The sequence below is a fragment of the Pristiophorus japonicus genome, chromosome 7 (genome assembly GCF_044704955.1).
Source record: "Pristiophorus japonicus isolate sPriJap1 chromosome 7, sPriJap1.hap1, whole genome shotgun sequence".
Classification (NCBI taxonomy): Eukaryota; Metazoa; Chordata; class Chondrichthyes; family Pristiophoridae; genus Pristiophorus; species Pristiophorus japonicus.
In genome coordinates this window covers 35,961,718-35,981,420 of record NC_091983.1, presented here as the reverse complement: position 1 = coordinate 35,981,420, position 19,703 = coordinate 35,961,718, and the positions used below count along the sequence as shown (strand labels likewise).

General features: G+C 43.9%; 1 protein-coding gene across 1 annotated transcript in view; it reads left to right on the top strand.

Moving 5' to 3' along the window:
- The window catches only part of LOC139266579 (CUB and sushi domain-containing protein 1-like), a 3,131,815-nt gene that overhangs the window by 3,059,907 nt on the left and 52,205 nt on the right, over nucleotides 1-19,703 (top strand). Inside the window, exons 60-62 of the mRNA XM_070884173.1 lie at nucleotides 10,314-10,496; nucleotides 12,034-12,210; nucleotides 18,756-18,935. Of these exons, the coding sequence (XP_070740274.1) occupies nucleotides 10,314-10,496; nucleotides 12,034-12,210; nucleotides 18,756-18,935 (540 nt within the window). The remainder of the gene's footprint in view (nucleotides 1-10,313; nucleotides 10,497-12,033; nucleotides 12,211-18,755; nucleotides 18,936-19,703) is intronic.

Genomic DNA, 19,703 nt, shown 5'->3' with positions numbered 1-19,703 from the left:
ACATATTATAATGGATAAATTACAATCACTTAAGGGGAATTACTTTTTATGCCAAACAAACTTAGAAGTCACTTAGCTTTTTTCTGCTTTATTAAGTACCAAGTGCATATAATCTTTGTGCCTAATGGTGCAAAATAATCGAAATAGCTGGATGGAAGTTCAAATAGAGTAGCCATTTGTGATGGTCCTGATCCCCATTAAATCCTCACTTGCTTGACCTGTTCATCGACTCATATAAAAGCTTTGATAAAATGGCAAATATTACTTTGAGATTTTTTTGAACTATCTTAACAGTCCTGCTAGTCTCATGAAAGTAGTGGCAGTTTTTTTCTGTCAATGTGATACTCTTCTGTTTCCTCCCAAAGCCCTCTATTCTTTCTGGTCTATGTATCAGATACAACTATAAGGGCAGGGAGAGGATGGGCACATAGCTTTTCTAGTACTGCTCCGATGCCCTGTGACTTTCCAAACTAATAGCCAATATTAGTAATTGTAGTGTTCATGTGAATGAATCAAAGGTATAGCAGATTAATACATTAATATGCTTGACTTAAAGGAACAAAGTAGCATCTTCTGGGCACAGAAATGACTCCCAGATGGTATCATTTTCTAGAACCTTGTGTTTTGAATGCAAAAGTTCAGACACAAAATTAACAACCGTTTGATAAACCTATTAGCAGAGTTGCTGGAGCATGGGAAAGCTGTAAGCATGCCCTTTGTAGCCCAATGCAAATTCGTCAGGTAATTTTATGCTCCGCAAAACATCAAGGTCATTAAAAAAAATTCAAGTAATACTTAAACATTCAACACACAGTTGTCATTTCCATAGGTTTTGTACATAATTGGTAAGTAATTTCAGTACCAAGTAAATCTCCTTTGAATTATTAGTGTTCAATTCCCAAGATATGTTCCGATGAAAAAAGCCCTTCTGCCCATTTGATATCATGCTTTCAGAATAGCAGACTTAGCATCAGTACAGTATTTAATTGTTGCTTAAACAATTAATTTGGCAGGGGGAGGGGCACCAACATGAAGCATTAGAAAGGAGATACAAAGTGCACAGAGGACTGGGAGAGACAAACAGCATTAGAATAAAGAGTAGTTCAGAAATAAGAGGGATCAGACAGGGGGAAATGCGAGGCAGACTCCATCACCATCATCATCGTCATAGGCAGTCCCTTGGAACAGCTCAATACGAGAGCCACAATCGCTGTCACAGGTGGGACAGATAGTCGTTGAGAGAAAGGGTGGGTGGGACTGGTTTGCCGCACGCTCTTTCCGCTGCCTGCGCTTGATTTCTGCATGCTCTCGGCGATGAGACTCCCAGGTGTTGGTGGGGATGTTGCACTTTATCAGGGAGGCTTTGAGGGTGCCCTTGTAACGTTTCCTCTGCCCACCTTTGGCTCGCTTGCCGTGAAGGAGTTCCGAGTAGAGCGCTTGCTTTGGGAGCCTCGTGTCTGGCATGCGAACGATGTGGCCTGCTCAGCGGATCTCAGAGGCAGACTAAGGTGAGTAAAGATTACATGTGTGTAAATGCAGGGAGCATGGTAAGTAAGGTTGGTGAACTCAGCCACAAGTAGCCACATGGGTTTATGATATAGTGGCAATAATGGAGACTTGGCTCAAACAAGGGGAGGACTGGGCACTTAATATCCCTGGCTACAATATATTCAGGAAAGATAGGGAAGGAAAAAAAAGAGTGGGTGGCAGTATTGATTGAAGATGCTGTTACAGCACAAGAAAGGGTTCTGAGACAACATCGATTTGGATAGAAATAAGGAACAATAGTGGAGCTAGTATGCTGCTATGCTGGATGCACACTACAGGCCACCAATCATCATCCAGTTCCCTGGATGACTAAAGATATAAAGATTAAAATAAATCAGTAAAAGCAGGCTTATGATAAATTTCAGGTTCATAATTCTGTAGGGAACCAAGCTGAATACAAAAAGTACAGAGGAGAACTGAAAAAGGTAATAAGAGGAGCAAAGAGAGTGTATGGATTAGCAGGTAACATAAAAGAGAACCTAATAATCTTTTATAAACATATAAATAGTAAGAGTGTAGTCAACGGAAGGGTAGGGCCGATTGGGGACCAAAAAGGAAATCATCTTGTGGAGGTTGAGGTATGAATTGAGTATGTTGCACCTGTCTTCTCTAAAACAGATGATGCTGCCTATGTCACAGTAAAGGAGGAGGGGGTAGATAAATTAGGTAGAATAAAAACGAATAATGAGCAGGTACTAAACAAGTTGGCAGCGCTCAAAGTAGAAAAGTCACCCAGTTTGGATGGGATACATCCTAGGTTGCTTGAGGGAAGTAAGGGTGGAAATTATGGAGCTTTGGCTAATCTTCCTTAGATATGGGAGTGGTATCACATTTAAATTTGGATCATTACTCTGGAGTTGGAGATAACTTTGGTTTCTTGATAACTCCTGCCAGAGATTGTGAATAGTTTTCCTCTAGAGTGGATGAAAACAGGGTTGACCAACATCATGTTACAATATCTGAACTACTGCATGCATGTTCCTTGGAGTGTGTCTTCTTGAGTGCGACATTTATAACCACTTGGACTGTCACTGCACAATGTTTCCTACTAAATCAGTAATGTAGCCCCTGATACGCAGTTTGGAGTTTGGAGTGTGAGGCTGGAGCTGTGGGCCAATCAAAAAAACCCCAACTTCGTGGGACAGTCAGAGGAGGAGTTTGGAGCGTGAGGCTCAAGCTGTGGGAAAATCAAAAAAAGCTAACCACCGCAGCAGCAGAATCAAAACGGTCTCGAGAGGCATGTCTTGGAGCGTGGTGGAGCCTAGTGGAGGGGTCGGGACCCAGGAGCAGGAGGAGCGGAGGTCGGAAGTGGTGAGGAGCGGAGGTCGGAAGTGGTGAGGAGCGGAGGTCGGAAGGAGCGGAGGTCGGAAGTGGTGAGGAGCGGAGGTCGGAGGCGAGGAGCGGAGGTCGGAAGTGGTGAGGAGCGGAGGTCGGAGGCGAGGAGCGGAGGTCGGAAGTGGTGAGGAGCGGAGGTCGGAGGCGAGGAGCGGAGGTCGGAAGTGGTGAGGAGCGGAGGTCGGAGGCGAGGAGCGGAGGTCGGAAGTGGTGAGGAGCGGAGGTCGGAGGCGAGGAGCGGAGGTCGGAAGTGGTGAGGAGCGGAGGTCGGAAGTGGTGAGGAGCGGAGGTCGGAAGTGGTGAGGAGCGGAGGTCGGAAGTGGTGAGGAGCGGAGGTCGGAAGTGGTGAGGAGCGGAGGTCGGAATCGGCGAGGAGCGGAGGTCGGAATCGGCGAGGAGCGGAGGTCGGAATCGGCGAGGAGCGGAGGTCGGAAGTGGTGAGGAGCGGAGGTCGGAATCGGCGAGGAGCGGAGGTCGGGATCGGCGAGGAGCGGAGGTCGGGACCGGAGAGGAGCGGAGGTCGGAATCGGCGAGGAGCGGAGGTCGGAATCGGCGAGGAGCGGAGGTCGGGACCGGAGAGGAGCGGAGGTCGGAATCGGCGAGGAGCGGAGGTCGGGACCGGAGAGGAGCGGAGGTCGGAATCGGCGAGGAGCGGAGGTCGGGACCGGAGAGGAGCGGAGGTCGGAAGTGGCGAGGAGCGGAGGTCGGAGGCGAGGAGCGGAGGTCGGAATCGGCGAGGAGCGGAGGTCGGAAGTGGCGAGGAGCGGAGGTCGGAGGCGAGGAGCGGAGGTCGGAATCGGCGAGGAGCGGAGGTCGGAAGTGGCGAGGAGCGGAGGTCGGGATCGGCGAGGAGCGGAGGTCGGGATCGGCGAGGAGCGGAGGTCGGAAGCGGCGAGGAGCGGAGGTCGGGATCGGCGAGGAGCGGAGGTCGGGATCGGCGAGGAGCGGAGGTCGGGATCGGCGAGGAGCGGAGGTCGGAAGTCGCGAGGAGCGGAGGTCGGAAGCGGCGAGGAGCGGAGGTCGGAGACGAGGAGCGGAGGCCGGAAGTGGCGAGGAGCGGAGGTCGGAAGCGGCGAGGAGCGGAGGTCGGAAGTGGCGAGGAGCGGAGGTCGGAAGAGGCGAGGAGCGGAGGTCAGGATCGGCGAGGAGCGGAGGTCAGGATCGGCGAGGAGCGGAGGTCGGAAGTGGCGAGGAGCGGAGGTCGGAAGCGGCGAGGAGCGGACGGTCGAGACGTGGGGAGGTTGGAGCCCAGAGGAGGAGCAGCATGGACAAAACCAAGGGAAGGCACAGCATGGGCCAATAGTGAGGCTGTGAGATCATGAGGCTCACATTGCGTACTATAAAATCCACGGAGAGAGAGGTCCTGTGGGAAGGAAGACAGAAGGATTATGTTTGAGTTTGTGTGTATGTCTTGGCACATGCGGTGGAGCCTGGTCTCCAGTTGTCTTGGATCCCCTTGCCACTGGACCTTGCTCCGTCAAGCTCGTGTGGTGGCTGGTGTGCAATCGCCACCCCAATTTAAAAGAATTTGCGCACAGGCATCTTCCACCATTTAAAATGAGTACTTCAGTCACCTGAGTACTCATTTTTAGTGTGGAAGCAAGTCATCCTCGACCCTGAGGGACTATCTATGATGATGAATGCAGCCTTTGAAATCACTGCTTCAGCCCTTTAACTATCCATAGTAGCATGAGAAAACGCCTCTTGTCTATGTATGAGCGACCGCAGGCAGCATGCAGTGTATATGAGACCTCAGCATGGATACATAATGTTGTAAGCACAGAGATTCTGGTGAGAGTGGCCATGCACTGCAAGTCGGCAGAATCTTCCACAGTACACTGTTTGCTTTGGCAACATGCACAACCAGGAGGCTTTAGCCGTGAATGTCCAAAAGAGGCAACAGGTCAAAGTTTATGAAAGAGAGAAGTGAGAAGTAGCCAGTGCAAACATTCAATTGCAGCATTGTTTGCCAAACACAGGCCATTAGATGAAACAAAGTCTACCTGATAAGTTTTCGAGTTTTAATTTATGTACACATCAATTGTTGCGACTCTTTACATAATGTTGAAAGTGATATCTTAAAATTGATTGTTGTGTGTCCTGCTGTTGATCCAGTTTTGGAAGCACTGCGCAGTGGAACATGCACACAATGACCTTTGAGGACAAAATATGATCTCTTTAGGTTTTTAAATATTTCCTTTGACATCCCAGCCTGGGTTAGATTCTATGGTCGGAATCTTCCCAGCCCTATGAGTGCAGATTTGGAGTGGGGCCCGCTGTTAAAATGACTCTGATTGACAACGGGTCGGGATCCTGCTCTGAACCCGTCTCCGTGTGAGTTTCTGAACTGTCAGATCTGCATTCGGATAGCAGACCCGACAGCAAGCGGCTGGACAGATAATTAACATTATTAAAAATGTACTTAAATGCTAGGCCCCTGGAGGATAAGACTGGGAAATTAATAATGGAGAACAGGGAAATGACAGAGACATTGAACAAATATTTTGTATCTGTCTTCACGGTAGAAGATACTAAAAACATCGCAATAGTTGGATAATCAAGGGGCTATAGGGAGGGAGGAATTTAATACAATCACTATCACTAATGGAGTAGTAGTAGGTAAAATAATGTGACTAAAGGCGGACAAGTCCCATGGACCTGATGGGCGGGAAAGCAACTTGTGAGGAGGACACAAAAAATCTGCAAAAGGATATAGACAGGCTAAGTGAGTGGGCAAAAATTTGGCAGTTGGAGTATAATGTGGGAAAATGTAAGATTATCAACTTGGCAGAAATAATAGAAATGCAAATTCTAATTAAGTGGAGAAAAATTGCAAAGTGCTTCAGTACAGAGAGGCCTGGGTGTCCTTATGCATGAAACACAAAAAGTTAGTATGCAGGTACAGCAAGTAATCAGGAAGGTAAATGGAATGTTGGCTTTTATTGCAAAGAGGATAGAGTATAAAAGCAGAGAAGTCCTGCTACAATTGTACAGGGTATTGGTGAGGCCACACCTGGAGCACTGCATACAGTTTTGGTCTCCGTATTTAAAGAAGGACATACTTGCATTGGAGGCTGTTCAGAGAAGATTCACGAGGTTGATTCTGGAGATGAGGGGGTTGACTTCTGAAGATAGGTTGAGTAGGTTGGGCCTATACTCATTGGAGAATGAGAGGTGATCTTATTGAAACTTATAAGATCATGAGGGGACTCAACAAGGTAGATGCAGAGAGAATATTTCCATTTATAGGAGAAACTAAAACTAAGGGACATAGTCTTAGAATAAGGGGCCGCCCATTTAAAACTGAGATGAGGAGAAATTTCTTCTCTCAGAGTGTTGTAAATCTATGGAATTCTCTGCCCCAGAGAGCTGTGGAGGCTGCGTCGTTGAATATATTTAAAGCGGAGATAGACAGATTTTTCAGTGATAAGGGAGTAAAGGGATATGGGGAGCAGGCAGGGAAGTGGAGCTGGGTCCATGAGCAGATCAGCCATGGTCTTATTAAATGGCGGAGCAGGCTCGAGGGGCCAAATGGCCTACTCCTGCTCCTATTTCTTATGTTCTTATGTTAAGAGGCTTAAAAGCAGGCACTTACAATTTTACTAACTTTTTGACTGGTTTGCTGTGCCTCGGAGAACACGCCAGGTATGTGTGTCGGGTTCTCAGTGACTATTGCTTTGGCTAGTTAACAGCTGCAGAAGTGATATAAAAGCTACCATTTCACAGCTGTTCATTTTTCAATGTCAGAAGCTGAATCCTTCAGGTTTGGAAGAGACTTTTGAGCTGTATGCACTTTGGAAGTGTTGGCAGTGAACTCTCCATTCACAGTCACCTCCTTGGAGCAACCTCTCTCACCATTGACAGGGCACTTCTGTCACCTGCCATCTATTCCAGCAGCATCAGTGCCCTTGAAAAAATCTCACCTTGGTCCTTAGAATCCCACCACGATAAGCCCCAAAACCAGCATCACCAACAGCAACACCAACCTTCTCCGCAATCTCCTGATGCTGCACAGTACACAGGACATCAGCACCTGACCACATTGCTGCCCGGGAGGCCAGTAATGGCCTCACCATGGCCACATTTACTTCACTTCATGCTGTACACCCTGGCTGCCACATGATGCGCCAGGTTGGCACCACCAGCACCAGAAAGCATCCCTGCAATGTACAAACCATTCCTTTCACACTCATCACCATTGTGCGGAGTAGCTTTATGTCTCACCATTCACTACAACTCAGTAAGCCACTTCCAAAGGTGCTCACAAATCTGTTCAAGAACGCAACGTGCTGAAAATAAAGATTTCAATGTTTGACAACACACCAACATGAACATCGGCTAAAGGACCCAAGTGTCTATCCTTGTGTGTTGTTAGTTGGTATGATTGGACAAGGATGAGGGTGAGTGTGAGGAGTGGCTAGTGAAATGGGGAACTGATAATGTAGATAGCGAGAGAGAGGAATGGGTGGAGGTACAATGTAAGTTGGTGTGAGTAAGGATGAGCAGGAGTAGGGTAGGGAAGGCAGAGTGATGGGAATGTGATGAGTGGCACAGCAGGATGAGGTTGAGTGTGGCTTTGCAGTAATGTTTCGTGATCTACTGAGATTATTGAAATGTTTGCACCACTGCAGCCAGGACCTCCTGATGACAGCCCTGCTTGTACCCTTCTGTGTAGTGCACAACCAGGCTGAGTTGGTGTCCTGGGGAGGTCCCTTCCGCCCATGGGAAGGGAAGAGGACCTCCCTACATGCTGTGACTCCTTCCTAAGCATCTGGAGGGAGTCATGGGAGAGCCTGAGTGCAGCCATGCACCTATGTGCTGTGCTTGTCAGTGTTTACGGCACCTCAATGCTGCAGATCACTGACAGAAGAACTGTCAAAAGCAATGTGGTCCCTTTAAGGAAACCGGCTGATGACGCATCATCAATTCATATCTTGGGACCTGATGGCTTGCATCCTAGGGTCTTAAGAGAAGTAGTGGCAGGGATTGTGGATGCATTGGTTGTAAATTACCAAAATTCCTTGGATTCTGGGGAGATCCCAGCACATTGGAAAACTGCAAATGTAACGCCCCTATTTAAAAAAGGAGGCAGACAAAAAGCAGGAAAGTATAGACCAGTTAGCCTAACATCTGTCGTTGGGAAAATGTTGGAGTCCATTATTAAAAAAGCAGTAGTAGAACATTTGGTAAGAAAAATTCGGTCAGGCAGAGTCAGTATGGATTTATGAAGGGGAAGTCATGTTTGACAAATTTGCTGGAGTTCTTTGAGGATGTAACGCACAGGGTGGATAAAGGGGAACCAGTGGATGTGTATTTGGACTTCCAGCAGGCATTTGATAAGGTATCACATAAAAGGTGCATAAGATAAAAGTTCACGGGGTTGGGGGTAATATATTAGCATAGATAGAAGATTGGCTAACTAACAGAGAACAGAGTGTCAGGATAAATGATTCATTCTCTGGTTGACCCAACGATTTACAATCTATTTTAACGACTTGGAGGAAGGGACCGAATGTAACGTAGCTAATTTTGCTGATGATACAAAGATGGGAGGAAAGGCATTGTGTGAGGAGGACACAAAAAATCTGAAAAAGGACATAAACAGGCTAAGTGAGTGGGCAAAAATTTGGCAGATGGAGTATAATGTTGGAAAGTGTGAGGTCATGCACTTTGGCAGAAAAAATCAAAGAGCAAGTTATTATTTAAATGGAGAAAGATTGCAAAGTGCCGCAGCACAGCGGGACGAAGGGGTACTTGTGCATAACACACAAAAGGATAGTATGCAGGTACAGCAAGTGATCAGGAAGGCCAATGGAATCTTGGCCTTTGTTGCAAAGGGGATGGAGTATAAAAGTAGGGAAGTCTTGCTACAGCTATACAAGGTATTGGTGAGGCCACACCTGGAATAATGCGTGCAGTTTTGGTTTCCATATTTACGAAAGGATATATTTGTTTTAGAGTCAGTTCAGAGAAGGTTCACCAGGTTGATTCCGGGGATGAGGGGGTTGACTTATGAGGAAAGTTTGGGCCTCTACTCATTGGAATTCAGAAGATTGAGAGGTGATCTTATCGAAACGTATATTATGAGGGGGCTTGACAAGGTGGATGCAGAGAGGATGTTTCCACTGATGGGGGAGACTAAAACTAAAGGGTATGATCTTAGAATAAGGGGCTGCCCATTTAAAACAGAGATGAGGAGAAATTTCTTCTCTGAGGGTTGTAAATCTGTGGAATTCACTGCCTCTGGGAGCTATGGAAGCTGGCACATTGAATAAATTTAAGACAGAAATAGACAGTTTCTTAAACGATAAGAGGTTATGGGGAGCGAACGGGGAAGTGGAGCTGAGTCCATCATCAGATCAGCCATGATCTTATTGAATGGCAGAGCAGGCTCGAGGGAACGTATGGCCTACTCCTGTTCCTATTTCTTATGTTCTTATGAGACCCACTTCCATTTAATTGGGCAGGAAGCCCACAGGGCAGGCTTAACGAGCACAATCATTGGAGGATTTGGGACAGCGGGCGGGCTCGAGTCAGGGCTTACTGCACAGCGAAATCACGGCCTATGTGTGACAGATGGAAATGTTTGAAAATATCATCTCTAATTTTCATTTTTTTTAAAAAGAAAACCTTGCCATAAATATTAGGGATTTTATATGTCTACTTCTTTCCCCCTTATTGATCCCTTAACTTCTGCTTCTGTATATAACTCTTGTGCAGTCATATTTTTATCACCTTCAAAGTGATTTTACTTCGCATATTTTGGGAAGCATATAATAAACTATCTGGGAGCTGCTTCAAAAATATGAGATCTTCAGTGGTGAATAAATGAACGTTCAACCAATTTCATTGCTCTACACAGCCTTGTATTATGCATTACCTGCATTTCTCTTTTTGTGACATGGAAATTATGGGCAAAATATTTCTTTGTTTACTTTTTGTGGCAAAATTATGAAAGCAACCTTTATCAATGGATTTATGATTTCATTACGCATAATATAGAAAATCTTCCATGTCTGACATGAATTGCATAATATTTTATGCGGAGAAATTTCATGTAATGTTTTATATTTTCTGGTGAATGATGGGAGTTTGGTTTTCGCTTTTTCTTAAAGATTGTCCAACTATTACAAATGATCCAACACAAACTGACAATCGTGTATGCTACTCAGCCAGCATTCGTAGCATAGTGCAAATGGGTTAACATTTCTGCCTGAACTCTGAAAAGACTCTGAACATCGTTGTAGACAGCTGCATTTGGAACAGCTGCTAAAATTGACGTTCAGTAATTGATTCACGCTATGTCAACTCGAAAGTATTATCCAAACATGGCACAATAAGTTGGCATTTTCTTGATTAGAACAAGATCTAAAAATGTTAGCAAGACTAATGCTGTTGGATTGGACTTTGTGTGTGTGTGTATTCTGTAGGAGATGGTGCTGCTTTATGCGGTGATCCTGGCATCCCAGCTCATGGTTCAAGACTAGGCGATGAGTTCAAGATAAAAAGTCTTCTGCGCTTTAACTGCGAAATTGGTTATACTCTCCGAGGATCTACAGAACGTTCCTGCAAACCAAATGGGTCCTGGTCGGGAATTCAACCAATTTGTGAAGGTAAGCTTTCTTTTAGGAATTAAAAAAAAACAAGAAGCAGGGACCACAGTGAAGAATATCACCAAGATTAGTAAAGGAATAAATAAGGTAATTGAGGAAGCACTGATTAAGCACTGAGGTGAGGGTAGAATTCTACCGTTTTGAGATAACATAATGGAAAGAGTTAACCAGTAGAATGGGGAGTCAGTTTAGACATCGGTAAAACAAGGACGCAGGAAGATTTTGCAAAACGGCATAGCTTAAGCTTAGAAAGAACAAGAAATTTGCAGGGAAGAGCTGAACTGTTATTGATAACATACTGAGAGACCATCTTTTTTTCCTGTATCCTATGCAGAAGTGTATGAGCAATGTTAGAGGGCCTCCCTAGATGTGGGAGGAAAAGACAATCTTGGATGAATCTGGGCTTTGCAGAGATTAAAGGGCAAGGTCAGCATGGCTGTACAGTCTGATGAGTAAGAAATAGACCTACTGGGTGGGGAGGGTGTTCTTTGAATCCGGGGAGTGGAGGGGGGAGGGGGTCCAATGGTGAACAGGGAAGCAGGCAAACTTGGGAGACTATGAGGAAGACCTCCTGCTCCTCCTGACGCACAGCAGTGTTACAAAGGCACTTACCTTTTCCACAAAGCAGTCTTCGCCTCTCTTTAGCTGTCGGGTTTCCCGATGCCTGGGAAAGCCAACCGGCCAGGGTTAAACCTGGTAGATTAAATGTAATATTTAAGTTGCCAACTGGCTTCCTGGGAGCAGGTTGGTTGTCCACCCCCTTCCCGCCTCCATTAAAACGGGAAATGGATGGATTGGAAGCCGATTGGGGATGGGTTTCAGATTTTTTAAATTTTAACATCCCACTCGACCCAAAGCCACCCATTTGTTGGGTTTAAAATTACCCTCAAATAAACTGTTTTTGAAGGTATGAAAGAAGCAGATTTCATTGCCACATCAAATATCAAAAAGGGAGCAGAAGTTTGAGCGTGCTCAAACTGAACGATGTTAATGAAGGAAGAGTGAAATCCTTAGTAAAAAAAATGGATAGGATTGGACGATGAGTAGAGAAGATCATTGTAATGAAATAGGAACAGAGTTGAAGAGAGGACAATCTTGCCCTACTCATCCCAATAGCATCCTGAATTTGCGATAAGAATTTCCATTTTTTGGGGCAATATTTTTCAAAAAAAAGAGAGAGCTGGGAAAAGATAGACAAGAAGGAAGAATTTAAAATGGGTTAGACCAGAAAGGTAAAGAAGTAGATGCAGGAGTAAATCATCAGGAATAACAGAGATGGAGCAGCAGAATTCAAGGAAGAGTTGCAACATAGAGAGGAACAAGTCAGTACATGAATACATATGCACTATAGGAATAAAAGGCTGCAATTGAGTCCATAATATGTAAAGACTTGAAATAAACCACTGCTTCTAACAACACAGGAGTGGTATAAATTGCTTTAACTTTATGAACTTTGTGGTCACATTTGCTCAAAGGATAGGTTTGTATATCAAAATGCATTCAATGTCATGTAATTCCTTTCTTCCATCTGCTGCAGCTGTTTCATGTGGAAATCCTGGCACTCCAGGAAATGGGAAGATAGTTTACAATGATGGCGTAGTATTCTCCAGCTCTATTTCTTATTCCTGCTGGGAAGGTTACAAAACGTCTGGTCTCACTACACGACATTGCACTGCTAATGGAACGTGGACTGGGTCAGCTCCCGACTGCACAGGTAAGCATTACAATGTAGAGTACATGAGACAGCAGTGAAATATCGGTGTTGTTTTCAACCAACCCCAATGCCCCTTTACCACTGTGAAGTCAAAAGTAGGATCCAGTAAAGTTGATTTTATCATCTGCCACACATTACACTAAATCAGTGCTACCAAAATCTATCTGAATGATTCTGTCCTTTCATAGGTTTTCATTAACTCTGAGAAGGCTAATACCTTCAAGTAAATTAAGGGGGTAAAAATGAAGATGTAGGGCCGGATTTTTGGCTTTCGGGTTTTTTTTCGGCAAAAATGGAAGCGATACGTGAAACTTAACATTTACGTTGCGCTCCCATTTTTAGGCCGAACTTTCGGGTTTTACGTTTGCGGTAAGGGGAGTGTAGCAAAAATGCGAGTTTCGCCAAATTTAGTCCAGGAGCGCTGCGAGAGAAGGCTAGGGGGGCGGGGGAATTACAAAAAACATTCAAAACACATTTGATCATAGAAACATAGAAAATAGGTGCAGGAGCAGATTATTTGGCCCTTCGAGCCTGTACCACCATTCAATAAGATCATGGCTGATCATTCCCTCAGTACCCCTTTCCTGCTTTTTCTCCATACCCCTTGATCCCTTTAGCCATAAGAGCCATATCTAACTCACTCTTGAATATATCCAATGAACTGGCATCAACAGCTCTCTGCGGCAGGGAATTCCACAGGTTAACAACTCTCTGAGTGAAGAAGTTTCTCATCTTGGTCCTAAATGGCCTACCCCTTATCCTAAGACTGTGTCCCCTGGTTCTGGACTTCCCCAACATCGGGAACATTCTTCCCACATCTAACTTGTCCAGTCCCGTCAGAATCTTATATGTTTCTATGAGATCCCCTCTCATCCTTCTAAACTCCAGTGTATAAAGGCCCAGTTGATCCAGTCTCTCCTCATATGTCAGTCCAGCCATCCCAGGAATCAGTCTGGTGAACCTTCGCTGCACTCCTTCAATAGCAAGAATGTCCTTCCTCAGATTAGGAGACCAAAACTGAACACAATATTCCAGGTGAGGTCTCACCAAGGCCCTGTACAACTGCAGTAAGACCTCCCTGCTCCTATACTCAAATCCCCTAGCTATGAAGGCCAACATACCATTTGCCTTCTTCACCGCCTGCTGTACCTGAATGCCAGCTTTCAGTGACTGATGAACCATGACACCCAGGTCTCGTTGCACCTCCCCTTTTCCTAATCTGCCACCATTCAGATAATATTCTGCCTTCGTGTTTTTGTCCCCAAAATGGATAACCTCACATTTATCCACATTATACTGCCATGCATTTGCCCACTCACCTAACCTGTCAAATCACCCTGCAGCCTCTTAGTGTCCTCCTCACAGCTCACACCGCCACCCAGTTTAGTGCCATCTGCAAACTTAGAGATATAACACTCAATTCCTTCATCTAAATCATTAATGTATATTGTAAAGAGCTGGGGTTCCAGCACTGAGCCCTGCAGCACTCCACTAGTCACTGTCTGCCATTCTGAAAAGGATCCGTTAATCCCGACTCTCTGCTTCCTGTCTGCTAACCAGTTCTCTATCCACGTCAGTACATTACCCCCAATACCATGCACTTTGAATTTTGCACACCAATCTCTTGTGTGGGACCTTGTCAAAAGTCTTTTGAAGGTCCAAATACACCACATCCACTGGTTCTCCCTTGTCCACTCTACTAGTTACATCCTCAAAAAATTCCGGAAGATTTGTCAAGCATGATTTTCCCATGCTGACTTGGACCGATCCTGTCACTGCTTTCCAAATGCGCTGCTATTTCATCCTTAATAATTGATTCCAACATTTTCCCCACTACTGATAGCAGGCTAACCGGTCTATAATTACCCTTTTTCTCTCTACCCCTCCCTTTTTAAAAAGTGGTATTACATTAGCTACCCTCCAGTCCATAGGAACTGATCCAGTATCGATAGACTGTTGGAAAATGATCACCACTATTTCTCGGGCCACTTCCTTAATTACTCTGGGATGCAGACTATCAAGCCCCGGGGATTTATCGGCCTTCAATCCCATCAATTTCCCTAACACAATTTCTCGCTTTATAAGGATATCCTTCAGTTCGTCCTTCTCACTAGACCCTCGGTCGCCTAGTACTTCCGGAAGGTTATTTGTGTCTTCGTTTGTGAAGACAGAACCAAGGTATTTGTTCAATTGGTCTGCCATTTCTTTATTCCCCATTATAAATTCACCTGAATCCAACTGCAAGGGACCTACGTTTGTCTTTACTAATCTTTTTCTCTTCACATATCTATAAAAGCTTTTGCAGTCATTTTTAATGTTCCCGGCAAGCTTCCTCTCGTACTCTATTTTCCCCCTCTTAATTAAACCCTTTGCCCTCCTCTGCTGAATTCTAAATTTCTCCCAGTCCTCAGGTTTGCTGCTTTTTCTGGCTAATTTATTTGCCTCTTCATTGGATGTTACACCATCCTTAATTTCCCTTGGTAGCCACGGTTGAGCCACCTTCACCATTTTATTTTTACACCAGATAGGGATGTACAATTGTTGAATTTCATCCATGTGATCTTTAAATGTTTGCCATTGCCTATGCACCATCAACCCTTTAAGTATCATTTGCCAGTCAATTCTAGCCAATTCACACCACATACCGTCGAAGTTACCTTTCCTTAAGGTCAGGACCCTAGTTTCTGAATTAACTGTGTCATTCTCCACCTCAATAAAGAATTCTACCATATTATGGTCACTCTTCCCCAAGGGGCCTCGCACAACAAGATTGCTAATTAGTCCTTTCTCATTACACATCACTCAGTCTCGGATGGCCAGCTCTCTCATTGGTTCCTCGACATATTGGTCTGGAAAACCATCCCTAATACAGGAAATCCTCCTCCACTGCATTACTACCAGTTTGGTTAGCCCAATCAATATGTAGATTAAAGTCACCCATGATAACTGCTGTACCCTTATTGCATGCATCCCTTATTTCTTGTTTGATGCTGTCCCCAACCTTACTACTACATCATAGGCAGTCCCTCGGCGTTGAGGATGACTTGCTTCCAACGAGCTCTCAGGTGATTGAGGAGTCCGATGCAGGACCTCCAGTCTCTGTTACAGGTGGTGCAGACAATGTTTGAAGGAAAGGGTGGGTGAGGAGCCTGGGTTCACGCACACTCCTTCTGCTGTCTACGCTTGAATTCTGCATGCTCTTGGCGATGGGACTCAAGGCGCTCAGCGCCCTCCCGGGTGCTCTTCCTCCACTTTGGGCCTGAGGCACATCGTTAGGAGGGGTGTTGCACGATGATTTGCAGTGCAAAAACACGAGTCTCGCCAAATTTAGTCTGGGGCCAGGAGCGTTGCAAGAGAGGCCTTGGGAGAGTTGGGGAAAAAATTCCAAAAGTCATTCAAAAAACATTTACAAGACACTATCGAATCGCTGAAGAAAAATTTAAAAATAAAAACTTTAACAACTTTTTTGCAGGTTTTCATACTTACCGCTGCTGGCAGGGCTGCAACGACAGATTTGACCTGTTGTTGTTCTGAGCAAGGTGTACGGGTTGGGAGAGAGCTGAAAGTCTGACGGTGACGCAATCCGTGGCATTTCACGTCGACGTAGCTCTCCCCGGCGGTATGTCCCATCGCCGCCGCAAACAACGAGCCGAGGATCCCGCCCAGGTTTTGCGACCGGTTTTCGCCACGGAGGGTCAAACCGTGGTGAAAATCTGGTCGCAAACTTCGCGAAAATCCGGCCCTGTAGGATTTTCATGAAATGTTACCCAAATACAAGCAAGGCTGAGTTCCTGTTAAGTGATATTCCCTAATGTCTGGAATTTCTTTCTCTGAGATCGTAAAAATCCCAGCTGCATTTTACTTTGTGGAAAATTTAATTTATTTTTATTTAATGTTGTATGAATTTTATGTTGTTCAGTTACATTGCTCACCTCACCATGATATTTACAGTAGAAACTCAGTGAAAAAGAGGGAGAAGACTAATTAGTGTCCCTTCGAGCGAGCTTTGATGCAGACAGCTTTTTTATTTTTTGTTCTTGCCACTCTCGAAATTCATGCATGAATAAGTAATTGCCTTTGTCCAAGTAGGTGGACTCCAATGACAAGCAGTATTTCCAGCAGGGGGTTATGAAGAATTTTGCACCTCGCGTATTAATGTACTCAAATGTCTGCAGTGTTAACTACAGACTAATACAGATCAAGGAACACATTACACAGGAGAGCAAAGTTTCAACAAGGCACTACACGGGATGCATTCTAATTTGAAAGAGACGCTTATGGGTTAGATAGTTAATTATTATGCAAATACCTTCAATGATTAATTTGGAGCTTGGTTTAATTGAGGTTTTGCATCAATAATTGTACTCACCTTTTGTTGCTGCCTTTTCTTAGTGTCCTCTACTGTGCTTTCACGATAAATAAATGAAACTTGACCCAACGCCCACACTCTTAGAGATAATTGTATTTGTTGCCAATTCTTCCCACTCCTTGAACTCTTAACTCTTAACAGTGTCAAGCCTCTTAGCAGCAGATAAATCCTTTCACACCCCATACAACGTACATGTGTGAGTTTTTCCCTCCCCCCTCTGATGATTGGCTTGTCCTTGGTTGTTGGGTGTACACTTTTCATAATTTTACAACACTATCTTTTCACCCCTTGGACCTGGATTTGAATCTAGCCCAGATGGAACGGGAATCTCTCATAACTATAAGGGATCCTGCTTCCAGTTGATATCAGACCATGGCACCAAGCAATTTTGCGCGTAAGTCAAATGGACAGTTTGTGTGCGAAATGGCAGAGTTCACATTAGTGCAATAGGGATGCTTTTCTGAGGATGAGGTTGAGGCCTGTGGTTGAGACAGAGTAGAGATAGGTTTGCTCTGCATTTTGTTGTGGTATACCTCACCTGGGAGTGTTTGATGCTGATTTGGAAAGTGGACGATTCCAACACAACATCATTAACTCTCACCATTGTAAGAATTTAACAATCCTGCAGAGTTTTATTTTATTAAGTAGGAGCTCCAGTGTAAACACACTTTGGATTACAATCCATACTGAAAATGGAAACAACTTTAATAAGAAAACTAATACCGGTTTAATTTTTGAAACAGAACATGAAAATTTAATTTAGTTGGCTGATACGTTAAGTAATTAAAAAAAGTATTGCAATAACTTCTAAGCAACTGATTGAATCACTTCAATCAAATTTATTTGGGAGCAGGAGAATTGGTTTAGAATCTTTCAACGTGGTTCAGTAATATTGTTTTAATAGATGCAATAAATGTAGTTAAAAATTATAGGAGAAGTTAGAATTTACAGTAATATCATGATGATAAAAGAGTTTTGCAGCAACAGGAACAAAAGATAATAGTCACCTATTGGAATGCTAATGGAAGGTAAAGGTGGAGAACATGGTTATACTGGTGGGAGTAATTGACACGTAACATTGTTTGTCTTGGCATATTTTAATATGAAGAATAATCTGAAAATGCAATGAGCTAAGGTTCATGTTATATCATTAGAAAGTGGGACTGTGATTCTTCACAGTGAAAATAATCCAACTAAATGAAGTGAGTGGACTCATCATTTACAACCTCTCCTTTGAGAATCCATTATCAATCCGTTCAAAGGAGGAAGGGTGCGATTAATATCGGCTTCTAATGAAATAAACACACACAACCCTATAGGACACATGAATCATAGCATTGGCAAGTATGAGTACTGCTCAATCCTGAACAACCCAGGGAAACAGAGAAATAATAATATGGAGAAAATACAAGGAAAATAAAGGATGGAGATTAAGTAAGGCCAGAGGGACTGAAGAGGAAGCAAGGGTGAGGTTCAGATCAGTCTCCAAGTTAGCCATACTAACCTGCACTGTAACATGTTTATCTTTATGTTCCATCACTTCAGCTAAAGTGAGACGTGACCCATGAGAGAAACAAAACTTATCCTGCTGCTGCCTGTTCCATGAAAGATAATTTTACTAATTATTTGGAGATTGAAAGTGGTAATTTTAGTTTAGATTCATATCTCTGAATGTACTTCAGTGATTTTCAGAAACCATTTCACTGAGTGCAGTTTTAATAATGTGCTTTATTTCTCAAAAGCCAAGCATTATTTTAATTCACGGCAGAACCCAGACCCCAGACAACAAATAGAAAAGATGGTGCAAAGCAACAATTTTTGGCCTATTAAAGCCCTCTATAGGGTGCTAAGCTTGCAAGCTGAATGGGGACATTTGGCTGCACACTGTAGATGTTTTTCATGACTATCATCTCTTTCATGTAAAAATGATAAACTGCAGTATGTAAGTCAAAAATAACAATTTAAAGAATACTGGGACAGTAATCAACTAGGGAAGAGTGATTTTAAACTACATGCATAAAAAAATAATGAAATTATAATTTTCAAAAATTTTAATGCTATGTTCATGCTTTTGTTGAATAATAAATACAATAATTCTAGGCTTTAATTATGTAAAGAAAATTATGTTCTGGCAATTTGTTAATTTTTGCTTTTCTTTTTTTGTGGTCAACCATAGTTATTGACTGTGGTGACCCAGGTGCGTTAGCCAATAGTGTTCACCTGGGAAATGATTTCACCTATAATAAAACAGTAACATATCAGTGTAACCCAGGCTTTCGGATGGAACCGGTTGCATCTTCTACACTGCGCTGCATGAAGAATGGCTCTTGGAATCAGACCAAGCCCGTCTGTGAAGGTATGAACAGATGTTATGTCGAAGCAGAAACAAGGGACTGTCAGTACTGGACAGTGTATATGTTATGAGAAGTATGTAAGCGTTCTAACTTGCATAATTGGTTAATCGCTGTTAATTAGCCCAACCTGTGCCGATGATGAATGCCTTTAAACAGGTAGCTTAGGTATTGATTTTTAAGTCGGCAGTTTGACTGAGATCAGAGCTGCCGACGGGACACTGCAAGTGAGCCCATACTGTCTTTATCACTAACCTCGGCAATTGAGGACCCATGGCGAGCATCTGATTCTCTCAGGTCTGGCAGATCCAGTAGCTGAATAGGGGAACTGGGAGCCAATAGCTCATCAGCTACTTCTGTATAAATTAATCTTTCTGGCATAATGACCGTGCTCTTGAACACAAACACCTGCTGGTCTCCCATTATCCCCTCAGTTTTTTGTTGTTGCAGATAATGAGTAGCTAATGATGGGAACACAGATAAACATTGTATCAACTTGATCAGAAATTTAAGTTATGAAGAATGGTTAAGGAGCTTGTGGGTTTTTTTTTGCTTTCTGGAAAAGAAGCTTCAAAGTTAACTAATTGACATTTTGACACAGTTGTTGCAAGTTGTTCATCATGTCAAAGTGGTTAAATACTAAGGAATGCCAACGAAAACTTAGCAACTTCGGAGCAAGAAGCGCTGCCAAATAGAACTTGTGGAATACATTAGTAGAGAATGTCATTGAAACAGGCAGTATAAATGGGTTGAGGAGACAATTAGATGTGTTT